This window comes from Lytechinus variegatus, chromosome 18 (genome assembly GCF_018143015.1).
Source record: "Lytechinus variegatus isolate NC3 chromosome 18, Lvar_3.0, whole genome shotgun sequence".
NCBI lineage: Eukaryota > Metazoa > Echinodermata > Echinoidea > Temnopleuroida > Toxopneustidae > Lytechinus > Lytechinus variegatus.
The window spans coordinates 14,213,123-14,233,906 of NC_054757.1; the positions used below are offsets into that span (position 1 = coordinate 14,213,123).

The window sequence follows — 20,784 nt, forward strand, 5'->3', positions numbered from 1 at the left end:
GAGGCACAGGTTTGACCCCTGGTGACATCTTCTGGATAGCAATGTTAAAGGTTGTTACCTATTGTATACCAGAAATATCACTGAAGGTAATTAATAACCCCATCCATGTAATGAGCTTGGCATCACAGTTTTCAACATATTTGGTAAATGGGTCATGCAAGAATTTACCCCCAAGACCAATGCTTATGCCACATTTGATGAGCATTGGCAAAAAACTGAGGAAGTAGTTTGATCCAAAAAATTTTTACCTAATTTTTGACATAATACACTGTTACTGTGGCATCACAATATCTGACACATCTGTAAAAATGTGTCTTACACACATCATTGGCTCAAGACTAATATGTACGTGTATGCCAAATCGACATCCAATAAACTAAGCAAAAGGAAATCAAATAGTATAACAAGGCAAAAGCAATTTTGTGTCTCGCCCACTTATGAAAATAACCAGAAATATCGTGATTTGCGAGGGCACGCAAGAGAATTATATCGAAACTTCATTGTGAAATGACTGGGATGGAATAACACTTGTCATAAGAGCCTTGCACATAAACTTTAATGATGACCTGAAAATGACCTTCGACCTTACCATGTGACCTTTTGACTGCAGCATTAAATGCAGGTTGCCTAAGTACATCTACCATCCAAGTTTTGTTGAACAGTAACCTACGGTTGCGGAGTTAGGTGTCATAAGAGAGTCTTGCATGTAAACTTAAACATTGACCTGAAAATGACCTTTGACCTTACCATGTGACCTCCGACTGCAGCATAAAATGCAGATCCCCAAGTCCATCTACCATCCAAGTTTGGTTGAAAAGTGACTTACGGTTGCGGAGTTAGATGTCATAAGAGAGTCTTGCATGTAAACTTTAACGTTGACCTGAAAATGACCTTTGACCTTACCATGTGACCTCCGACTGCAGCATAAAATGCAGGTCCCCAAGTCCATCTACCATCCAAGTTTGGTTGAAAAGTGACTTACGGTTGCGGAGTTAGATGTCATAAGAGAGTCTTGCATGTAAACTTTAACGTTGACCTGAAAATGACCTTTGACCTTACCATGTGACCTCCGACTGCAGCATAACATGCAGGTCCCCCAAGTCCATCTACCATCCAAGTTTGGTTGAAAAGTGACTTACGGTTGCGGAGTTAGATGTCATAAGAGAGCCCTTGCATGTAAACTTTAACGATGACCTGAAAATGACCTTTGATCTTACCATGTGACCTCCGACTGAAGCATAAAATGCAGATCCCCAAGTCCATCTACCATCCAAGTTTGGTTGAAAAGTGACTTACGGTTGCGGAGTTAGATGTCATAAGAGAGTCTTGCATGTAAACTTTAACGTTGACCTGAAAATGACCTTTGACCTTACCATGTGACCTCCGACTGAAGCATAAAATGCAGATCCCCAAGTCCATCTACAATCCAAGTTTGGTTGAAAATTAACGTTGACCTAAAAATGACCTTAGACCTTACCATGTGACCTCAGACTGCAGCATAACATGCAGGTCCCCCAAGTCCATCTACCAACCAAGTTTGGTTGAAAAGCGACTTCCAATCGTGGAGTTATGTGTCAGTACAGGTTTGTGACGGACGGACGACATTTGGATCCCTAAGTCTAGCCTTCACCTCTGGTGGGCGAGACAATAAAACTATAACATGCAGAAATAGCAAAGAGGATGAAAGGAAACTACATGTATATCCCCTTTTCAAAAGAATCCAGAAATATATAGCAGGAGGCCAGGAGCATTTGTGTTTTTTGAACCACAAGAATATAGTGAAGTTATTTTGCACTGTAAAGAATTGGACAATATTGGATGAAATCAAACATCCTACTATTAAATGCAATTTTTGAAACAGCAAGACACTTCCTTTAAAACTGAATGCTCAAAATATAACACAAAATGCTATTACAGACTGTCAAGAGGTAGCAGATATCAAAGTCAAATCAAAAGTTATAGTGGACCACTCGTATGAAACAATTTGCCCCCTAAAATGGAACAATGTCCTTCTTTAAACTCGTTCAAAAGAAAATGTAAATCTTATGTGTTAAATAATTGTACTACTCATTGAATAAGCTTGTCAGATATGGTATATATGTCTTTGTTTACTTTGTTTTTGTTTTACTTTATTTTTGCTTTTAAATTACTCTTCTTTTGTTCTATACCAGTCTACTGATTTGGTTTGACTTTGAGATCTTTGATTTCAATCTCAAAAGTTAATTGGAAGACATTGTTTTGTTTTTTCTATCAGTAATGAATGTAAAAAGGGAGTAGCCTAGATAGGCCAATGGCTTTTTTTACACCCTCACATCCCATTCACTACTTTGTTTTTTCTTGTTATTTTGTTGTTTAAATTGTACAACTGTCATTGTTGTTTTTACTCTATTAGATTGATTCACTACGTATTGTACCCTATTTTTAAGAGATGTGGAATAAATGAATTTGAAGGATTATTTATAGCTTCATCAGAGGTACATGTGACTTCACACCAGAGAGCACTTGTGTCCTTCGTAAGAACACATAGACTCCCTTATTTTTAGTTTCTTTCTTCATAACCGCTCTGGGAGTTCTGATGCGGGATCTGGGCACAGGGAATAGGGACCTGGGGACACAAGAGCGGAACCCCGATCGAGAGTCGGGTCATCATCCTGTGGCAAATAGCTGGTGTGTAAACCAAGCTAGCTTGGACTCTGAATAGAGCTGATGATGGCTTCCCAGTAGCAAAGTAACCCAGCATTCCTTGAACTTGACTCCAATTATTTGACAGTTATTTCACTATAACTACAATATGCATCAATATACAATTCGTTTATAATATGAAACAGGTTAGCAGGTTGTAAACAGATGTTATATATGTATATACATGTATATGCACCAAAATCCTACAAGGTAAATTTTGGGGAGAAAAAAAATCAACTGAAGGGGAATAATAAAGTTTCTCATGCCCAATTTTCCACTTCAGAAGGTAAAACAATTTATTTGTAATCACGGTCCTAGAGCGCGTGTTCATGTACATTGCTACAAGTTTTGATCGTTTTGACGAACTCGATGTTGAGCTTTGCAATGTTGAAACAATTGATGTGTATGCCCAAAGATACATGTTACCGCGAATCTATCTCATCTATATCTTATTTTATTCTACATTATTAACTATAACATCATTTACCCGACATACATTTGTTCCATTTAATACCTATTAACATACCTAAGTTTAAAAGTATAGAAAGCCCCATGTGGAAATGAGCAAGACTGTGTCTAAAACCCAGCCTACATGTATTCTCTAAGTTTAAAAGATACACTTTGACATAACATGCAAGGCTGCGCGCTGTATGCGCAATACTACGGCCATTATTTAACCATTGTAACTCATTTGATGAGAGCGTATTTCCTTTAACTTGTGTGTAGTGTTCTATGGCTTCCTCAAGATGGCAAACATTTTCTTAAAATATATTTCCCCTACATTGCCATCCTCTGAGTGGAGTTTCGCCAAAGTTGCTTCAGTGTTTTGTCAGACCTTACTGACGTAAAAACTTAAGCACGTTTGCTCTTCTTCCTCTTCTTTGTCTCAATGCCTATTACCATTTTGCTTTAGCACTGTATCCTTTGGCAAAGTTGACTGCTTTGCGCATGCAGCGCGACCCTGCACGTCATGTCGAAGTGTACCTTTGAACCTTTCAAGAATAGGATGGGTTTTGGACAAGATGTCGCTCATTTTCACTAGGGCACAATCTATTGCTTTTAAACTTAGGGATGTCATAGGAGTTATTGGAGAGAACAAATGTATGCCAGGTAGATAATGATGATATACTGGTACATCTAATACTGTGGAATAAAATAAGATACATATTCGCCATAACATATTTTTGGGGGCGTAAAGGATATACACATAAATTGTTCCAACATTGCAAAGCTCAAGATGGAGTTCATCCAAAAGATCAAAACTTTGTAGCAAGGTACATGAACACACACACCCTCTAAGACCGTAATCACAATTTTTTTTTTTTTTTACCTCAGAAAAGGGGAAAATTGGGCATGAGAAATGTTAAGGTGAAAATTTGCATTTTTCCCTTCAACAATGAATTCCCCCTTCAGGTTTTTTTTCCCTCCTATAATTTCGACATAATTAGGATTTAGGTACATACATGTAGGCCTATACATTTCATAAAATCATTGTTTGAGAGCGAGGTCCAGTTTGATAACTTTCTAAAAGTCAAGCCAGCACTTTAATACATTGTAACTTACTACAGATGTTGTGTTTGTAAGAGCATGACAATGATATGTGTCTGAGGCAGATTATACTGACTGAGTGAACTCAATTTCTTCTAGATTTTAGGATGTTTCAAGTATGCGGGGAATCTTACGAACATACAAATTGACGTCATTCACGTCCTCGAATCCTCACCGATAACGGGTAGACGATGAATGTAATTTAGGAACCTCTATGATGCAAAGGTCTCTCTTTAAAGCCCTGCAGTAAAAAGAAGGGTAAATTGCAAACTCATCCACTCACAACATGGTCTACCTTCATTTGGTCTAATGCCATTCCGTCCATAAACATTTCATCTAACAACCGTTTGGTCCAATAACCATTTGGTCCAATCATCACTTTGTCTAATCACCAGTTCGTCTACGACCATTTTGTCTCATAACCAGTTGATCTAATATTCATTTCATTTCATTCATTTTGCCCAATGAACACTAAGTCTAAGTAGACCGAAAGGTATACAAAATGGCTATTGGACCAACTTTCTATCAGACAAAATGGTGAGTGGGCGAAATGGGAATTAGACCATGTGGATACTGGACAAACTGATGGTAGACCAAAGAAAAGTAGACGAGTTGGCAACTGGATGAATTGGCATTGGACCAAATGAAAATAAACCAAGAGAAGCAGGTTCATACATGAATGAAAGATGATCTGGAACCTGTTGCTAAAAGAGTTGCTATCAAACACAACTCCAGTTCTTAATCAAATATAAAATTCATGCAGACTGATCAAGATTTGAGACTGGGGGGGGTATGCAAAAAATATTTGCGATCAATTGCAGCTATGCAAATTTACAAATGACAGATAAATTCTAGCGAAAGCAAACTAATTTATACTTGTTGGTGTAAGAAGCAGACCATCAATCAATCAATCACAAATTATCAATGAAATGTCTGAATGTCAATTTATTTTGGGACCTAAGATTGACTTGCGATCAATTGAAAGTTTCTTGCAACAAATCATAAATGAAAATCAAATGCTGAACATTTTCTTTTTTGCACTACAAACTTCATTAGATGTAACAAAGTGCACAAAAAGCAAGTGAAAATTTACATCAAAAGTCTCTAATGAGAGAATGCACTGGAAAAAAAAAAGAACTTTAACTTTAAATTAAAAGTGTTAGAGTCTTAGATTAGCCCTGAACGTAGACGTCAGTCTACTAACTTTTGAGCCAGTGTTACATGTAGATCTAATATCAGACTGTAGTATTGGTATGAGATTACGCTAACCATAGCTTTTTTTTATAGTGATTATCGTTTAGAGACAAACCAATGTAACGACATAGATCTTTTTCTTCTTCTCCAGTTTAATAAAAAAAGCCAATTTCCATAAAAACAAGAGCCTAGAATAGTGGCCTAGATCTATAGTTCTACTGACCTACATATTACTAGATGTGAATAGAATGGATTTTGTAGCCATTAAAATATAATGCATACAGTGTAGATCGTATTCTTCTCTTACTTTGTACATACTTCTTACAGATATGGGAGGTTATTAAACTAAAGTAACATCTGTCAAAGTTTGGATCACGGCAACAATTCAGACTAGCCTTAGCTCTAATATTGTTAGATCTACGTCTATACATTAGAACACTCTTTTTTCAAAGACTAGTCTAGGCCTAGCCTAACAAACGAGTGAAAGCGGGACACTAACTCGACCTAAGAATTAAGTTAAATATAGACCAGCGACTGACTTTTTAAAACTAAGGAAGGTCTAATGCTATATTGAGTAAGAATTTAAAATCATGCAGTTTCTCACCTGTACCTTATGCAACAAGTTGTGGAGCACTGCTTTAATTTTAAAGACACGAAACTGACATTACTAGTGCCTCAACTTACCCATGGATGTTCATCACACGGTATTTTGATGGTGACGAGTGTGATCTGAACCTGAACTTGAAATCTGTACTCAACTTGTTTTCACAGAAATGGAGCTTTGCGGGAAAGGCGTAAGTAGGTTTCTGTGTCCTTTATTTCGCTTTTGTTAACTTACGACTTGTAGGACCAACTTTCAGTTCATTGAATAAGGCTCCCATGTCCAATACTTGATGACTTTCTCTCTCTTTAACTATGACCCCGTTCTCATTACAGTCCTAAAACAAGTTTCGCACTTTAAGTGGTTTTCAAAGCCACTTCACGGAAAGCGATCTTGTTGCTATGGGAATGCTCTCAGTGGAGTAACATATTTCGCACAAAATTTGAACCACAGCATAAGCCAAACAGGCACACACTATATTACTTGCGCATGCAGAACATTTCCCGATGAACAATTTTGTCCTCTTCTATGCTTAAACTAGTTTAAAGCTTGTGTATAGTTTTGGTAAATCCACCCAAATGCACCTATCACTATTCCAATTCATTGCTAGCTAATATGAATGGATATGCCCTATAACAGTTATGATGTGGAGGATATGAAATGAAATGTGTTTTACAGGATAAATTTTGCGATTTTACATGGAAATTTAACTTGATCGGGTCACCCGATCAAATTAAAATATCTGTGTGTTTTTGTCTTTCAATTAAATCCTATTCCAAATCATGGAATGGGCTGAAACTTTCAAGATATGTTCTTTGTCTGTAACTTTTGGATATCTAATCACTGAATTTATAAGATAAGTGCTTGAATGCCCATTTTTTAAATTTAAAACAAGCATCGCCGAGAGAGGGCGCTATATATCCAAGATTTGAATATTTGAAATTTTCTCAGAGAAGTGCAGTTGGAAAAATATCTAATGGTCTCTACGCTTCAGTAAGACTGTCATATTAGATTATATTCGATTATCAATCACATTATTGACCCTTTACCAAAGCTATACACAGGCTTTAATGAGGCAAAGCAATCTTGAAAACTACATCGTGAGGTGGTTTTCCGAACTGGTCTGGAAGGAAATTTAAGATTGCTTCCAAGACCGCTCCAAGCGTGTCACTGTTCCCATTACATGTGACTGTACACTAGTTTCCACTACCCTAGGTTTAGGAATGTAATAAGAACAGGGTCTATCTTTCTCTCACTCACAGAGTACACATACACATGCTATCATATTTATTCCCATACAGTATTTTCCTTTTTTGGAGGTAATTTCAATTTGTTCCAGATCACAAATGGGTGACCATGTATTTGAAAACGCAATAAACCAGAACAAATTGAGTTCATCTTGAATAATCTGCTCAGGCATAGATCTGTATAATGCTCTCACTTCACAGTTCACACCACAGCAGACGATGTCACTGACCACTGGTTTGACAAAGGATAGATAGTATCAAACAAGACCTTACTACTCTCTCATATATAGATTCCTTTTTTCATATTTTGTGATTGGCAATAAATGTCTACTTTAAGCATGAGACATTAACAGGTATGAATTCAAAATGATTATGGTGACCTTTGACCTCATGACTCTAAAATCCAATGATCATCCCATCAATATGCATGCACGCACCGAGATTGAATACTCTTCTGTTTTTGTGAGAACAAGAAATATCAATATAGTTAGGTGATTTCACCAAGTTGGAACACAGTATTCATTTCACCAAAGTAGCATGTTTATGTCCTTCTTTCTTTTACCAATTTGTTTACTTATATTTTACAAGGGATCATACCTCCAAAATGACATGAAATTTCACTACAGTATGTGGAACATTAATGAAGGAGCATGTATATCGTTGGCTTTCATCTGAACCATCCTATCAGTCAATTTTGTAAAAAAAATATCAATCTTGAGATTTTTGCAGGAATTGAAAGTAAAATTCTATATATACAGTGTATATGTATGCCTACTTAAATTTCGAGGCAGCAATTATTATAGTTTCTGAGATATGTTGGGATTTTCAATTCGCTGCGATGCCGTACAAATTGGTGATAAAATGCGCTAATCCCATTGGAAACGTGTACCGTACATAGCAAAGCAAACAACAGCTGCGTGATCAGCCAAATCGTCGTCTCGGCACTGCCTTGACTTTGCACATGAAAAAAACGAGACAACATTTTGACTGATCACGCGTATTGAAATTGCGGTCAGGATTGTTGTATACCCTATAGATGGCAAACACCTACAACGGGCAGAGGCATATAGATTGAGGAATATACAACACCATTATCATTGATGACGCACACATTTGTACTTGTCTTCAAAACAATCATATCATTCAAGTTGAAGATTGGAAATATGGCAAAATTGCAATTACAAATGAAGGGAAACTTACGAGCATGCCTTCATCGATTTCCTCTTCATTATCCAAGTGATTACACAATTCTCCATGTTCAACTGGCAAATTGGCATCTCCTTGTTCTGGAAGCTCAGTCTTTACCATCACTTTGGACTCCTCAGCTACAACGTCTGTATACTCTAATGCGACCAGGCCTGTATCAGTGGACTGTAGTATGCATAATAATAATAGGTATTTACATGTATATAGCATAATCTATCTAGAAATAATCTTCTACAAGAAAACTACTACAATTACCCTGACTTTAGCTGGAACTGCCATTTTCAGTGTGGACGTTCAAGCTATCATTACTGCCAGGTAGGGCCTAAATGTATCCATTCATCTCACCTGGATCAAGTGCAGCACAATGTGGGTAAATTTCTTACTTAAAGGGGAAGTTCACCCTGAAGAAAACTTTGTTGTAAAAATAGCAGAAAAAATAGTAAATAATATTGGTGAAGGTTTGAGGAAAATCCGTTGAAGAGTAAGAAAGTTATTAGAGTTCAAAGTTTTGGATTTGTGACGTCATAAACGAGCAGCTGCCCCATGTGTTATGTAATATAAAATGCATGAATTTCAAATTTCGTATGGTTCCTGATGACTTAATTTTGTTTTCTATTCATGATCGGGTGTGAAATGATTTGTCTATTGACATACAAAAGTTACAGTGAAAACCATTTTCAATTTTCTGAGAAAATGACATTTCATTGATTTTTTACCATTCGCTATGTAGGAATGCTGCTCGCATATGACGTCACAAATCAAATAATTGAAATTCTAATAACTTTTTAATTACTTGATGAATTTTTGTCAAACCTTCGGCAATATTTTTTATTATTTTTTCTGCTATTTTTACAATAAACTTTTTGTCAGGGTGAACTTCCCCTTTAAGGAAAACACCCCAAGTCTGGATTGGAACCCATGACCCTCTCATTGAAAGACAAAAATCGCATCGGAACCACAACACGACAACATCCCAACATGAACACAAGTGCTCCATCATCATTTGGTGGACTTGAAAAGAGAAATAAGGTACTATTTCTGTGCAGAAATCATTACAATGCAGAGAATATAGTACATGTATTAAAAGAAAGACTGGTTGATATTCAGATTATGGATAAATTGATAATAAAATATGTTGAAAGATGCAAAACATATCTCACAATTACATGAACCAATATTTCTTTTGTTTTTAAAATCAAACAGGTGCATATATGTACATGTAAGGATTCACTCAATTTCAACTTCAGGAAATAATTTTTCCTGGTATCGCATCCCATTTTTCTGTTATATCCCCTCTCCTGCTTTCAGAGTACTCTCCCTGCATCTCCTTTAACTTCTTGCCTGCCTCTACCCCCCCTCCCTCTCCTGTGCGTTACCTGTCAATTATTCCTAATTTTCTCATTTTTTTTCTTCCTCTATCCATGGTTATCAATATTTGGTCAGGATTTGAAGATGTTATAGATTTATTTGTTGTCTTTTAAAGTACGATGTAAATTTCACCCAATTCCGTTTTGGGCTGCCATGTGTTTTCTGATAAATACCTTTCAAATTCAAATTGTTGTAAGACAGCTACACAATTTTTATTTTGTGTGCCATAATTTTTCTTTACATAGGACTGTATGTAATTTAGACATTTGTCAAAAGACTTTATAATGATGCTAATCAAATAATTCAAGCAAATTGTTCCCTGATCCTTGCTACTTTTCAAATAAAAAAAGAATGCTCATATTCCATTTTATCGTAAAATTAACCTTACCTACTGTGTCCATTCTATAATAGAGAAACTGCTGTTACACATGATAAATTGCAGATTATCTACATCAGCTTCATCTACTTTTCATTCAGTCTCAAACCCTCACAATAGTAAAACTTGCCTTCTGAGTCTGGTCTTCAAACTCTATTCCCCCATGATTGGATTCTGGTCTTATCGTCGTGGTAACAATGAACAATGACTGAAGATTCTTGACAGCATTGGCAGCAGTCTCAACCAGATCTAGCCCTTTCGTCAAACCGTCTTCGGTAATTCCTAGACAAAAATAATTAAATTTCAAGATTAAGCTAGAGTCATTACTTCTCCAACACCTGTCGGCAACATAAGATAAAGCAATTACATGTAAGTAGAGAATGAAAACCTTAGAAAAATACAGATCTCCATGCATACTGGCAGAAACACATGTGTGCTAAACATTGCCAACAAGAAAAATGAAAACATTTTTGCAATATGCAGTTTCAGTTCTTTGGGCTTCTGCTTGATTTTCCATTGCTGCTTATCAAAGGGCTTTCCTTGTTTAGAGTACGAGCAAGCACATAGCCTTCATGCCACTAAACATGCATTCCAAAGGCAATTCCCAGATCAAGCTACGCCATGTTATGTACCAAGACGATTAGGAGAAATAACATACATGTAAAGTGTCTTCTGGAGTTTTGTTCCAGAAGCTACGCCATGTACTATCAAGCTACGCCATGTACCAAGACGATTAGGAGAAATAACATAAAGTGTCTTCTGGAGTTTTGTTCCAGCCCTAACAGGAACAACAAAAGATTACAGTTCAAAACAAAGTTTGCACAGCATCAGACAGGTCAGGCAAGCTCTGGAGGTTAATCCCTCTCTCAGTGCTCATCGTAATCCCTTGAATGTGACCAAGCTCTTAAGGTTCTGAATGGCGGCAACATTTAGAATCAACAACACTCTGGACACCTACAATGTACATCACTACGCAAAGAGCACAAGCCAAGAAATTGTACAAATGATACTAAATAGGTTCATTATTGCGGATTGAAATAATCGCTAGAGGGTATTCATTTGTCTCGCAATCTACTATGGTCAACAAGGAAATTCGTGATCACTCTCGCAAAAAGTGTTCATTGGCTTTCTAGGAAATTCGTGATCACTCTCGCAAAAAGTGTTCACTAGCTTACAAGTTCACGAGCTTTCGAGTGCCGCTGCAACTCTTTATCAAGTGACAAAGATTGTCCGATATCGTACTCTATTTATACTAATCTCCAAGACCGTACGCACAAACGCGAGAACAATAGGTGGGCACTGATCCGTTGTGTGATTGGTCAGGAGTTATGCAAATAAGCCGGGGGTATATGCAAATACGCCGTGGGTCGGCAATATGCAAATGAGACCAAAATTGGCGGGCTCGCTAGTTTCCCGTGGGCGGGGGTTGACTAGCTGAGCGGTCCCTCGATCGGGGCCGGGAACGATCGGGTCGGCGTACACTGCCAGGTAAGGGGGTATTGTGCTGTCGGATGGTTCGCATCCAGAAATCGGGGATGTCGATCCCGCTGTCTCTGTTGAAGTTGTTAGGACAAAGACGTATACTAATAGCCTCCTTAATCCTGCGTGTATACCAATGTCTTTCTTTGGCAATGCAATGTACACCCTCCCAATCTGGGTGGTGTTGCTTCTCCCAAGCATGTTCTGCCACCGCGGATGTGTCGGTTCACTGTAACTGAACATCGCGCTTGTGTTCAGAAACGCGTTCAACTATCGATCGGGCCGTCTCTCCGATGTAAGACCCGTACAAATGATGTTCCACATTCTAAGGAGAAAGTTACGGCCTGGATTGGCATGGAAGGGAACCATCTCACTGGACCATACTCTTTTTTTCTGACAGAATGTGACTTGGGCGGTATTCCTCAATATGACTAATTAGGTTGTTACCAAGAGTTGCATGCAGGATATGGAAGGGGACCAAATGGTGCAGTACGTACAACAATGCTTGCACTGCATCAGACATGCCCGGCAAGCTCTGGAGGTTAATTCCTCTTTTATAAGTGCTTGTTGCAACCCCTTGAATGTGACCAAGTAAACAAGACTCAGTGGCTAACCAACAGGCTGCAGCATCTCTTCTCCAAGGTTTCTGGTTACTAATGACGAATAGCCCCCCTTGCCGCACTACAATCCACACTACAAAGATGGAATGTTCACTTCTTCAGAAGTCAGTAAATTAGGTTTTGATCGGAGGCATTAGAATCAACATTGTGGACACCTGCAATGTAGGCATACATCACTATGCAGATAAAGAGAAGTCAAGATATTTTACATACATGTAATATGTTCCACCATTCTGCAGAGAAAGTTACTGTCTGGCTTGGAAAAGTAGGGAACAACCTGGACTTTACTTTTTTTTCTGACAGAATGTGACTGGGGTGGTATTCCTCAATATGAGGAACTATGTTGTTGCCCCCAAGTTGCATGCTGGATATGGAAGAGGTCGAATGGTGTAGGACGTACAGCAAGTTTGGTGGTGTCGGGATAGAGCACATGGTGAAGCAAAGACTCCAAGAACTCTTTCTAGACAGAGTCACTGGATTGCAGGCATGATGTAGAATGGCCCCAAGGTCCCTTGCTTCTACCCCCTGTGACTGTTGGGGTTACCTGAAGTCAAAGGTTTACACAACACTAACAGCACCTCTGAACATCCAGGATCTGACTATACACATCACTAATGAAGTCACTATCTTGAGAAGGTAAAGAATTTGTAAGGAGTGCAGTTCATTTGCTGATGAACAGGGCACATCAAGGCATCAACCTGGGTAGAAGTCAGACGGAAGGTCATGCACGAGGACATTACAATTTTAAGTTGGGAGCTTTACACATTGTTAGTGGATTGGAATCTATGAAAGCAAACACAACCTGTGGAAGTCAACTTTGTCAAGTTCTCATCTAAAATAGTTGAATTTTATTTCACCTATTTTAAAACAAAAGTAGGAGCATAGTTGATAAACTGAAATAAAAGTGAAACATAGGCCACATGTATAATCAATCAGGTAATTTGTGTTGCATATGTGTTGGGTAGGTATATTCTTCTTATCAAAACTTGGAATGGACTAAAATCCACTTATAGTTAGAGCCTGTGTGTAAACACCAATGAAGTGAGACGTGAAATTTTCACGGAAGTCACATGTGACTTTTCTAAGTAAATACATGAATTACATAAAACTTTTGTTAGTAATCAGTTGACTCCATGACAAATGAGCATGGACATATTTTACAGGACCAGGTGGGTGTTTCCTAAAGCTGTTGGTAAGTTAAGAGCAACTTTAAGAACGACCGGCGAACCTTTCTTTTGGTAAATGGTATTTTTATTGTCAATGCTTTAGTGCGTAAGAAAGGATCACCAGTCGTTCTTAAAGTTGCTCTTAACATACCAACAGCTTTATGAAATGGCTCCCAGATGTATAATATACTTTAAAAATAAATAGGAGTACCACATTGACATACCGAATAGTTTGAACTGATGAGTCAAGGTCTCCAGTGTTTCCTGGGTTAGACAATGTAAAGAGGTGAGTTGGGAGAGTAATAACGTCGCATCCATCTTTGCGGTGATGTTGGCATGAAGTGGCCTGTTAAGTGTTATCCCATTTCAATCAATCCACCTCTGTAGATTGGTTAGATGATTCATTGCACTACCTGGCTTGGAACCAAGGACCTGGAGCAAGAGAAAAAAGATAATTGAAACTGAAAAAGTTTATTATTGCACTTTGCAGCAATTGGGTCAAATTGTGTACAATTCACTGGCTTATACAAAAATATATTTATAGTAAATACATGTATCAGGGCTCTCACTTAACTTTTTTCTTTGAATGGCATCTTTGAATGCTGGCCGAGCAAGTATACCGGTACGCCTAGAGGCTAAAATTACAGGTTGCCTGGCTGGCAAGCAAAGAGAAAACTTTTTTCTTAAATGAAGGCTATAGCCTATAGATCTCAGTATTAATTAGTTTATTCTACAATTTCTCATTTGTTTTTGGTGTACTAATTCACGACTAAAGTTTCTTCTAAATTGTAGATTCTATTCTCAATTTGGATAAACATGTCCTATTTCATGACTAAATAGATTAAAGCTTCTTTAAGTTCTTTTAGACTTTACAGTCTAGACTAAAGCACTTTTTAGTTTGAAATTTTGGTGTCCCATTTCATGACTAGATTGAAGCTTCTTAGTTTGGATTTCGGTGTCCTATTTCACAACTAGATTAAAGCTTCTTCTATACATGTAGTTAGGGTGTCTGAAGCCACACTGAAAAGTGTCAGCATAAAACAGGCTGATTTAGGGGAAAATATGGCACATTCTTCCGGAAATTCACGCTGCTAAAAAATGTGATCTGAATTGATTACTAACTAATGTTTGGGATGTATGGAAAGAGAAAAATTCAGGGACTTCTTTTGACAGTAAGGCCAAGTTTATACGATCATTTTAAATAAGGATTTAGCGATAAATTGCCAACCATTATTTGTGTGTGTTGAGATTGCCATTTCCCCATGCGTTCACTATGGGAAAATTAAATATCTGTTTGGCACAAAGTTTTTCACTTTGTTGCAATTTTTCATTGAGATCTGATTTCCAAATCTTTTTTAAAAAATCATACCATCAGAAAGAGCATCAAAATTTCTATAAGGCACTTTATGGACAAGTTTTTGGCATCATGATTTTAAGAAATGGACACACACAAATCCAAAGCTGTTATAAATTTATTCTTGCAAGAATAACTTTATAACAGCTTGGGATTTGTGTGTGTCCATTTCTTAACTATTAAAACAGTCAATGGCAGGAAAATGATGAAAACTGATCTGATTTCATTCTTCTTTTTTGCAGCCATTAATTGGAATTTCTCATAAAATTTTACATATCTGTCAGGCTGAAGATTATTTCTAGACCATGTGAAAATTCACAAAGAAAATATATTTTCTTGAAATAAGAAAAATAACTTTTTTCTCCAGACACCCTTACTATAGTATTTTTAGTTTGGATTTTTCGGTGTCTTATTTCATGACTGCGGACAGTCTGAAGTGCACGTAATGTACGCAGAGCTAACTTAGCTTGCCCCCTTTCAATCCACGCATTTCGGTTCTGATTAGCAATCCTAACTTATTAAGCCTAATATACATGTAAAGTCAAAGAGACTAGGCCTAATTAAAACTGTGCCACTTTCTCCGGCATTACAGGCATCCTGGTTTAAGTCACCACTCCATTCACTGCCGTTCATTTCGTCAGCGGCGGTGACTTCTTAGTTCTCTCCCGACTTTGTACAAGCGCACACGCACCACTGGCACACATGAACAGAGGTGACTTATTTCAGCGGATTCAGGATAAGTCCCAATAATTGGCCAAAATCAGTCTGTTTTTATGCTGACACACTTCAGACATGTCTCAGAGAGGCTCCAGCCTGCAGACCAGACACCTTATCTGTCTTAGGCGGTGTTGCAAGAAAATAATTGCGATCAATTGCAAATAATATTCTGTTACAATTTTACAACTTAGATCTAGATCAACGTCAGCTGTAACCCAGGGAGCTTCGGCCCATTTTGCGGGCCATAAAGCCCATAGCCCAGGAGTCCACCGCATAGGCGGCGGAAGCGGGGGGGGGACGTATTCCCCCCTAAATTTGAGGAGGGGGGGATGGTCCCCCCTAAATTTGTTGTTGATGACCTTTTTTTTTTTTTGCTTGTCAATTTATTTTCCTATTTGGGTTGAGAACCTTTTTTTTTTTTTTTTTGCTTGTCCCCTCCTAAAATTTTCCGCCGCATGGTCCACCGTGCATTTACCAACGGGACTAGGGTAGATTGTGGTCTCAAACTTGGAAAGAAAATTGTGAAAACAGAAATTAACAAAAGTTAGGCCTCAATACCGGTATCTGGACGAGATCCCCGGCGGCGCGGCGACGCCGGCTCTGCATGCACATCTCTAACCCAGCCTCCCAGGGGCCCGTTTCTCAACACCTGGACAAGTTAGTCATATCTTTATCCACCAACCACGGAGTTAGTTCCAATCTTACTAAACCCGTTTCTCGAAAGGCTTCCTAACTAAAATACCTTGATATCGATATTATCGGTAAAAAGAGCAGACGAGACGTAGCCTTAGTCACAAAATAGCATAATTTTCAAAAAGAAAAATTATAACAAAATTGCAAATATTGTGATGAAATGGGAATTTCATCTTTTAAGAATAATAGCACAGGTATATTATACACCATACATACTTAGACCATGAAGACTTGAGCATTCAATTGCTGAGAAAATGGAATTATGAATAATTGATCTCGTGACTAAAAAATCACATGTGGACGTTGAGATGGGGACCCCCGGGATATCCAGTTTCAATAGTTTACGAAAGTAAAACCATAACGGTTTTCGTTGTAAAATGATGATAATTATACGGTATTTTACGATTCCAAACATCATCAAAATATAGTTTAACAATTTTCTTTTAAATCTTAGATACTGAAACTTACTATTTGACAAATTCTACATGTTCTATGCATAAATTAGAGATAGAATTTATCAAAATGTTAATAGGGGTCTGAAAACAACAAATACGAGTCCATTTATGGATGGCCTGACGTGGTAGAATCTTTATCAAATAAATTATTTTACTATTTCAAAATGAATGGTTGTGTGGAGTATTACCAACAGTTATCAACAATGATCATAGAATGCATTATCCAACTTGTTTTTTGATGTAATTTCAACATCTTTGATTGATTACGTAAGATTATAATTTTCTCATTTCTAGGCACTTTTGCATGTCATAGTCTACCCACCATGTCCATGCCCACGTGATGCCACTACGTCATTAAGAAAGAAGTTGTGACAGGCCAGGTTCGGAGATGTCATAAATATTTAGTGACTGAGGTTGTTGTACCCGATCTTGGTAAAGAGGGCTTCGTGAAACGGTTAGCGGACAAGTAGCTCACTATCTCCGATTTAGTCAAGAAGTTAGACTTATGACGGTGTTGAGAAACGGGCCCCAGGGAGCTCCCTGACCCTGGCATGCCTGGGACTGGGTTATGGTTACTCGGGCAGAAGGCTTCGTCCAACGATCTCCGCCGCCGCCGGGCAGGGAAGGCGAACCTGCGTCGTCCCGTACCCGTACCCGGCCAGTACTCAGTACTAGGCCTACCTGGCTTTGTTTGCTGGCCATGGATTTCTTCAGTCTGTCTGAGGTCACTGGCTTGTGCCACCAGCGGACATGACCCGGTCGAATGAAGCTTTGCTCACACAGTGATATAAAGCCAGAACATTTGAATGAACAAATATGTTTACAAGAAGGAAAATAAATTCAAAAACTTAAAATATATACCGTTGCGTTTCACAGCAGAAGACCATGGATCGACTGTACCGGATATCGGATATCGTGATCGGGGCATCGGGCGCTAACAACGCATGCGCAGCGAGCTACAGCGCCAGCATAAAAATTGATTGGCTGAGCAAAATAAATGCGGGAATATTATTTCACTTGTCATTATTTTGCTCCAGCTCCAGATCCAGACTTATTCTCTAGATATACAGTGCGTCCCAGAAAAAAAAAACGAAACCGAGATTAAGCGACGATTTATCATAACTTATTCACAGATACAATAGACAAATGACCTACCAATGAATGTAAAGTTTAGAATCTCCTCTTTCATCTGATATTACTTCGGTTATTCCTCAATCACGCTTGAGTGAGCAAAAACAATTTAAAGAAAGGATATACCAAAAACTCATTTGACGGGGGTATCTGAATTTCAAAAAGAAAAGCACATGTCTATAAAGTTCAATATCTGCTCTTTTATTTGATACCTTAATCACAAAATATGGTCAAGAAGTATACAGGTTATGTTCTCTCGAAACAATACGGAGTGTCAAGTGAGTTTGAACGCTAGCCTGTAAGACCTCTCCATTTTATGAAATTATTGAAATTCAAGCCTCATTTCAAATAACCAGAACTTTCTTATTTCTTGACCATTTTCTGTAATTGAGGTAACAAATTAAAGAGCAGATATGGAACTTTTTAAAAATGTGATTTTCTTGTTGAAACCAAGATACAGCCCACCAAAAGACTTTTTGGTATCCCCTATTCTAATTGTTTTGTCTCACTCATGCGAGAATGAGAAATGATCTCAGTAAGTTGCAGATGAAAGAGGAAATTCTACAATGATAGGTCATTTGTCCAGTGGCGTAACAGGCGGGCGGGCGGGGGGGGCAGGGTACAAACTGCATCCCCCGGCGGATTTCTCCGGGAAAATAAAAAAAAACGGAAAGGGAGGGAGAAAGAAAGGGGAAGGGGAAGAGGAAGTGAAGAGGAAACGAAGAAGAAAGACATATTTTTAACGGAAAAGGAAGGAAAGCAGGAAAGGAACGACTCGAAAGAACATTTGAGAAAGAACAAAATCATTCCAAAATAGGCCTATGTAATCAGTAGCATGATGGGAAATAAGTTAAAAGATGACAAAATGGCAAACGATAGCGGGAAATGAAGGTAGAATGGAATTGGTCAAAAGCAAAATTGGAAACCAAAATAAAGGGATAAGACAAAAAAACTTAATAACATGACCGGGCTACCGAGGATAGAAAATAAAGAGCGGAAAGATAGATGAACTGCATGCAATATTGAGCAATAAGCTTGCTAAATTTTATCCAATAAGCTACCGGGGCTTTGCCCAGACCCCACGCAGTAGGGGCTCTTCATCTATAACCTTCAAATTGCTCTATAACGCCCTCCTGTAGGGACTCTTCCTATATTAAGCTTTACGTTCAATCACTGGTGTACAGGTGCGTGGGGGGGTCTTGGTTCCACACCCGTGATCCCAATAGTGCGAACTCCGTTCACATCTACTTGAGATTTCGATCACCTTAACGTTAACGCCATCACAAACCAAGAGGAAATAAAAGAAATTGATTTGATTTGATTTATTTATTTCCGTTTCACAGTAATATAATGAACATAACAATAATATGGTAAACATAACAAAACAAGGTCGAAGATACTACAAAATATAATATGTATATATAAATAATCATAGATTTAAGGAACACAATTGAGTAAATAGATTTATCTGAAATGACATTTGTATTTAAAAGTAAAACGGAGGGACTTGCCGAAATTTTTTTTATAGGAAACAACTTATAATGAAATGAATGGAAACAATGAAATGTATTATTTGCTAAATATAATGGATATCTATCACATAATCAAAATTTAATTTCAATAGGCATTTTTATTCCAGCTCGCTTTTTGCTCGCTGGCGACTTTTTACAAATTTTCCTACATTGCTATGTTTTGCCCCATCAAACTATTTGGTTCAACTGAGTTGAATAAATGTGTTGTGTAAAAGTTATATTCTGTATATACCCGCGATTCGATTAAAAATAACGGCAATCTACGAGGCTAAAATGACTTTGATATATCAAGGAGTTCCGGGGGATCCAGACGGATCCCAACCGCATAGCACTGCCCTGTATGAGTATGGAAATGTGCGAATATGGTCCCCAAAAGTTGTACAACCAAGAAAAAAAAGCAAAGGAAAAGTGTAGGATATGATTTTATCTAAATGTCAAGAAATATCTCAAAGTTACATTGTTATGAAAATGTGATTTTTATTCTCGCTCGTTTAGCTCGCTCGGGACTTATATTAAGCAGCTTTTTAGCACATGCGCCATACTGCGCCCCTCGTTTTGTTTACTCTTCACGCTACTGCCGCAAAGAGTCATGATCACAGTGGCACACAGACCACAAAAAATGGAATCGAAAGATAAAGAGTGAAATATATTATTCTCGTGATATCATGTCAAAATCTATCACAAAATTTGATGTTTATGTTAAAAATGTCAAAAATTTTGCTCGCTAGCTCGCAAATTTTTTTAAAGATAAATTCTGCCTGATAAGCGCTGTCTGTCCCTCTCAAAATCGTCGCCTCATTACGCCTGTTCTGTTGATATGACGGGGGATTTTTTGGCTCTTGCCCCCCCCCCCCGGCCACCGACCCCTGTTACGCCGCTGCATTTATTGTATTTGTGATTAAGTTATGATAAATCATCGATAAGTCTCGGTTTCGTTTTTTGTGGGACGCACTGTATATCATATAAGTATTATTATAATCATGTTATTATTTTCTGGTATTTTTACCACAAACTTTTCGTCAGGGTGAACTTCCTCTTTAAAATTTATGAAATGTTCCAACTTTCACTCGATGAATACGTAAATTTAATTGGTCAGGGTGATTTTTCAAGTAGTGATCGAGGGATAAAAAGGGAGAAAGGGTGATGAAAGAGGAAAAGAGAAGAAAGAAGAGCACATTGGCTAGGTAACTCCTTATTATTTTGTAAAACAAAAAATAGGTTGCCTCGCTCTCGTCAAAATAGCTAGCCCAGGGAACTCCAACTTCCCTGCTGCTAGTTAAAGGTCGAGTCCACCCCAGAAAAATATTGATTTGAATCAATAGAGAAAAATGAAAGAAGAATAACGTTGAAATTTCATCAAAATCAGATGTAAAATATGAAACTTATCACATTTTAAAGTTTCGTTTATTTTTCAC

General features: G+C 37.9%; 1 protein-coding gene across 4 annotated transcripts in view; it reads right to left on the reverse strand.

Moving 5' to 3' along the window:
* Positions 1–17,635, reverse strand: part of LOC121431617 (putative mediator of RNA polymerase II transcription subunit 26) — a 34,652-nt gene extending 17,017 nt beyond the window's left edge. For 2 of the 4 annotated variants that reach the window (XM_041629199.1, XM_041629198.1), the window contains exons 1-4: positions 17,388–17,561; positions 13,712–13,919; positions 10,353–10,504; positions 8,473–8,643 (exon numbers count right to left, since the gene is read on the reverse strand). In XM_041629199.1, coding sequence (XP_041485133.1) covers positions 8,473–8,643; positions 10,353–10,504; positions 13,712–13,805 — 417 coding nt within the window. In that variant the 5' untranslated portion in view covers positions 13,806–13,919; positions 17,388–17,561. The other 2 variants (XM_041629196.1, XM_041629195.1) reach the window with 2 other exon arrangements.
* Between the last annotated feature and the right edge of the window lie 3,149 nt (positions 17,636–20,784).